The following is a 6,195-nucleotide window of genomic DNA, read 5'->3' on the forward strand; positions in this document are numbered from 1 at the left end:
ATTTTCCTTTCGGATCACCTGACTTATGGCGAAGAAAATAATTAATAGCATATTCAAAATAGAAAAAGGATTTGGCATTTGCAGGGAATGAAAATTCTAATTTATCTCAAATTTCCTTCTAATTCTTAAAAATAACATACTATATTTTTAATACTTAGATGCTCAATATATCAGTTTTTGGTTGAGACTATCCATTGTACCTATTTGAATCCGCATATGTTGTATGCGTATATAATCCTGATAAACTGAACACATGCTCACTTTGTATGCACACACAATCATAACACGCAGACTATGTAATAATTGCATACATATATTCATCTCTCTTAGGTGAATCTGTGAATGCATAAAGTGATGTGTGATGGTCTCGTTGAGTGAGATTGACATAGAGCGTTGAGGTCGAATGTTATATGAGGTGTGACTTAGGAAAGATACACCCATGTTTGCTTTTCAGTTTGCCAAACGCATATAGTGAATGTGTATACCGAGAGACACGATAAAACAGGAGAAGGGAGAGGATGGCATCACGCATATGTGTCATGCGTATGCAACTGCGCATCCACATGATGCGAATAGAAAATGTGTAGGTGCATAAATAAAAAGGGTATACGGGGCTTTTACCCCATTTTTTAATAAACCGAATTTACATTAAAATCAAGAAAATTATGGTTTGCACGTTACAATGAGGAATTAAGCTAAGACGATCCTGCAACAACCACTGCATAGTTACAGTGAGGAAGCTAAGACAATCCTGTAACAACCACTGCATAATACTATATCAACTACATAATGACTAATACTAGTAACATCATGCTCCAACCTAACTTAAACAGGTCCCACAAGCATAGCGCTGGATTAGATATTTTATACCATCTCTTCATACTTCAAGCCAATTTGATCTGGAAAAACTAAATAAGAACATCAACCCATCTATGGCGATTCCTGAACTACCTGATTCAGGATATCCTGTACGCAAACTCCTAGGAAATTCTTCTAGATAGATTTGAATCTTACCAAATGACCTAGAAAACTTGAGCAGAGAGCCATCCTCTAAGAGACGAATCGCTTGCGGAGCTAAAATGGCATCCTTGGCAAGGAAACTGTCAGCAACTTTATTTTGCTTGCCTTTTATTGCCTCTTTAAAGTTATCCAAGCCAAAGTGAGGTCCTCCAGGTCGAGGAATTTATTGACTAAAAATTCCATATACTAATCATAGAAAGTCTAACCTCTCCAAAATCTTCATGGCACCTCCGAATCCATATCGAAGATTGGATAACATTCCATGATGAGGCCTAAACTGTTGTGACATAGGAGGTGAGAGGTTATAAACTGTTAGGTCCAAAGTATCGTAGAAGGGGGGTTAAATATGATACTCACCAAAAATTTAAAAAAATTTCGAATATTGCGGCCGATAATAAATTGCAGTCCTGTAATGAGTTTCGTTTTCTGGTAATATATCGAGTCCGGTTTCTGAGCATATGCAATAATTAAACCAACACACAATATTTCCAATGTATATCTTTATTGATAAAAACCTCAGAGGGTGCTACAAATTCAAACCCTTAGCTTCGGTTACAATGGTCACTACTCTCAATATCACAAACCCTGACCACTACAGATATTTCTATTACAAAGCTAGGCTAAGGTGTATGCATAGTGGGAGTAGCCGTGCAGAGCACTTGACCATTTCATCCCGAGGGATGTGTGTTAATTGTGAGAACACAGTTCACATATGTATAGGATTTCATAAACTAACCATGGTTAAGCAAGTGATCCCGTTTCAGACGAGTGATCCTATTTCTGTAGATTAACCATGTGTGGTTAATTTGTTCAAGTGATCCAGGTTCCCTAAGTTAATCAAATGTGGTTAAGTTGTAGTGATCGTGGTTCTGAGTAGTATTGCTGGTTTTGAGTAGTGATCCTAGTTCTATAGGTTAACCATGTGGTTAATTTGTCCAAGTGAACCAGGTTCTCTAATTTAATCATGAGTGGTTAACTTGTAGTGATGATCCTGGTTCTGAGTAGTGATCCCAAGCCTCCATAGAGTGCACTTTGTATCAAACCATGCTTTAGAATATTTTTTTTCAGCTTTAAGCATTTATATAAGACATTGATCCTGTAGGAGGCTGCCGAGAGCGCCACTTGGGTGCAACTGGCGCTAGCACCCACACAGGATATCACTCGACCACACCCCATGCGCCACTCCAGCACTTCGTCTCCAATCCATACAAGCATCACTAGAGCGCCATTCAGGCATTCTCTAGTCCATCGAGTAATGTAATTTAATCAAATTTTAAACTAATATTAAAATACTAATAAAATAATGTTAAAAATGAAATTATAGATAATAAATTCCAAATTATATATTTGCTCGCCAAGTTCAAGACCATTAATATTAATAATAAGTATAATTAAAAATCACATCTTCCGTGTGTGGCCCCTTAATTTTTAAATATAATCTGAAATTAGTGTGCAAGGCACACCCATACTAAAAGATGGAAAGAAGATAGAAGTAGCAACGGCAATAACAAAGAAGTTAAAGTAAAAGACAGGTTGTCTACCTTAGTCGAAAAAGCAAACACAACAAGAAGATTCATATAATTAAAGTGTATTGATTAGACAAGCTTAGAACCAATTATTAGATACCTTGCACGATATGTACATCTAATAGAATCATTCCTGGGATATCTTTGCTTAGTTTTTGTCACAATCTGTGTCATTTGTGTTTGTATAAAAATTAACAGATCATTATCTTATCATCCCTTCTCATTGCTTGCACTCCTGGGTTTTATAGTCTGTCAAAACTATAAAAATGTAGGACACAAAATTGCAGATGACCTTCTCGTTGCCTGCATTTTCAAGTTTTTAAGTTTTTTAGTTTGCCACAGGAAAAAGATGGGGAATTCGGTATCTTCTGCATATATTTTCAAGAAACATAAGAAGCCTTTGCCCATTGAGACGAAGTTCTCTTTACCCTCTCCGATCCCTTCATGGTCTCCAGGTAACATATTTTTCTTCCATGGGCTGGAATTTGATCATTGTCGTCTTAGTGGTCCATTATATAAGTCGTTTGACTTTTTATATATAATTTTTAGATGTTTTGATCATATAACAAAATATAATATTTTTATAAATTTGTTCTATGAATAATGTAAAACATAAATATGAAAATTTAAAAAATACCAATTTTAGATATGTGGCCAAATCTCGTAAAGATGCGTGTGTAAAATTAAATAACTTATATAATGAATCGGAGGGAGCATGCAGGCTAACCTCCCTTGCTAATTTGGATTTGTGCCCCTAAAAAGAATTTACTGATTAAATTATTTAATTAGGAGTTGATAATATTATTAAATTGTCGACCACAACATGGTTTCTTGATAAAGCTTGTAACTATTCATTTTCATGTGCTAATTTGAAACATATTTTCATGCAAAAGGTGACGGTTTCGCAAGTGGAACTATTGATCTAGGAGGTTTGCAAGTGTGTCAAGTCACAACTTTCAACAAAATTTGGGCAAGCCATGAAGGCGGGCCGGACAATCTTGGTGCCACAATCTATGAGCCCTCTTCAATACCAGAAGGATTCACTATGCTTGGTTGCTACGGCCAAGCTAACAACGAGCCCCTATTCGGCTTTGTTTTAGCTGCTAAACAAACTGACCCCGAAAGCGATATACTCAAATCTGCAACTGATTATACACTTGTTTGGAGCAGTGACTCGTCGAAAATTAAGCAAGATGGTGTGGCCTATGTTTGGCTTCCAGACCCTCCTGATGGATACAGAACTATGGGACATGTGGTCACCACGACACCGGATAAGCCTGCCCTTGACAAGATCCGATGTGTTCGAGCTGATTTCACTGCTGATGCGGAGACTGAGACGTGGATTTGGGGACTAGGGAAGGACTTGAATGTGAATGGATTTAATGTTTTTGCAATTAGGCCGAAAGACAGAGGAACTCAGGCTCTAGGGGTGAGTACAGGCACATTTTTGGCTCAAAATGGTGGGACTGATGTTTCGTCATTTTGCTTAAAAAATGTCGAAGCGAATTTATCAGCTATGCCGAATTTAACTCAACTTCGGGAAGTTATGGAGGCTTATTCCCCTGTTGTGTATTTTCATCCTGATGAAAACTATTTTCCCTCGACTGTCAACTGGTATTTCCAGAACGGGGCGTTATTGTTTTCGAAAGGGAACGAATCGAACCCGACACCTGTCGAATTCATGGGATCGAATCTCCCGCAAGGCGGATCAAACGATGGCGCATTTTGGTTAGGCCTTCCGAATGACAAGAATGCGAGTGAGAGGATCAAGAAAGGCGATTTGCAGAGTGCTTCCGCTTATTTACACATAAAGCCAATGTTGGGTGCCTCGTGCACTGACATTGCGATATGGTTATTTTACCCGTTCAACGGACCGGCTCGGGCAAAAATCGAGATCGTCAATATTTCGCTAGGCAAAATTGGGGAGCATGTCGGTGACTGGGAACATGTGACACTACGAATTAGTAATTTTAACGGAGAATTACGAAGTGTTTATTTTTCGGAACATAGTAAAGGGCAATGGGTGAGTGCACCTCAGCTCGAATTCGAAAATGGCAACAAGCCCGTGACATATTCGTCGTTAAACGGACATGCATTTTATCCGAAAGCAGGGCTTGTTTTACAGGGGAGTGGAGGGATTGGAATAAGGAATGACAGTGCAAAGAGCAAGAATGTGATGGACACTGGCCGGAGATTTTCCATCGTTTCAGCAGAATACTTGGCCGCGAGCGGCGTCGTGGAGCCGCCGTGGCTGAATTATATGAGGAAATGGGGGCCAAAAATCAGCTATGACATTGCTGAGGAGCTGAAGAAAGTTGAGAAGTTGTTGCCTGGTTTTCTAAAGAAGGCGTTTGTAAAGTTGGTGAAAAATCTTCCGAGTGAAGTGTTGGGGGAGGATGGGCCTACTGGGCCCAAAGTCAAGTCTAACTGGACCGGGGATGAAAGTGTATAATCAAATTGTGTGGGGCAGTTTATCTACATATCCAAAGTGTGTATAATAAATGTATTTAATTAAATAATTTATAATGAATTTATTTAACTATATTTCTTAAATCTATAACACGTGAAATGATAATCCACTGTAGTGACTAATGAAACACTTGCACGCAAATCAAGTAAAAGTGGGGGAATATGCTGTTGGTCTCCCTCTCTCTTCCACCACAATGGATCAAAATGTTTGTTGCTTTTCACATGATATTTCCGTAAAATATGTGATGAGTAGTTGAGTACACATGACATTTTCATAAAACCGTTTTTTATATCGTGTCCATAATTCTACGCACTAAATTCTACTCCAGTTGTCCCGGGCTCCCAGCAGATTTTTTCGTAATTTTTAATATGTATTTTGAGACTTTTATAATATAATATTTTTATAAAAATTTATTTCATAAATAAAAGTTTGACGTTTAAATTTTTATTAAAAAATAAATTTAAAAATATTGAAATATACTCCATCCGTCCCAATGAATTATATACATTGGGATTGGACACAGAGATCAACAAAAAGTGTAAGAAATGAGTAAAGTTAAATAGAAAGTGGGTAAAGTGGTGGGACCCATATATTTTTTAATAATAGATTTGAGATGGTGGAGTAAAGTAGTAGGTGTAATTATAGTGTTTTTATTATTATAAAATGGAGAGAGTGGGAGAATATAGTGGGTGTATTAGTGTTTTATATTTTAAAAAAGTTGCTATTTTAGAAATGTATGGAGTTTATAGGACTTTCCAAAAAGGAAACTGTATAAAATTGATTGGGACGGAGGGAGTACTTTATAAGAGATTCAAAACACGTGCAAACACGGTAAACAACCTACTGGAATGGAGGAAGGAACTCATTTAACTCATCTAAAATAATGATGGATCCTCTAAATATACGAACACATTAATCAAAATAAATTAAATATATAGAATATTCATAAGAAACACAGACTCCACAAACCCTTCCTAAAATAGCATGGAAATCATCACGTCTCCCTTCGGGGGTCTGATAATATTTTTTGGTAAATAAATTTGGATAATTTAGATACGAATTAGTCCATAAATATTCTTTACATAAAAGCTCTAAAAAGATAAGTTTATTGGTAATTAGTGGAATCAATATTCAGCTGTGCACTTGTGCAGTGGCGGATCTGACTATAAAATTAAGGGG

General features: G+C 37.1%; 1 protein-coding gene across 1 annotated transcript; it reads left to right on the forward strand.

Annotated features, from left to right (window-relative positions):
• The first annotated feature begins 2,703 nt into the window (after positions 1 to 2,703).
• Positions 2,704 to 5,099, forward strand: LOC108216804 (hypothetical protein At1g04090). The gene is made up of 2 exons (XM_017389642.2): positions 2,704 to 3,001; positions 3,440 to 5,099. Exons 1-2 carry the CDS (start codon positions 2,896 to 2,898, stop codon positions 4,996 to 4,998), a joined length of 1,665 nt encoding a protein of 554 aa, XP_017245131.1. The 5' UTR covers positions 2,704 to 2,895; the 3' UTR covers positions 4,999 to 5,099.
• Positions 5,100 to 6,195: the final 1,096 nt, after the last annotated feature.

This window comes from Daucus carota, chromosome 4, assembly GCF_001625215.2.
Source record: "Daucus carota subsp. sativus chromosome 4, DH1 v3.0, whole genome shotgun sequence".
In the NCBI taxonomy this organism is placed as follows: domain Eukaryota; kingdom Viridiplantae; phylum Streptophyta; class Magnoliopsida; order Apiales; family Apiaceae; genus Daucus; species Daucus carota.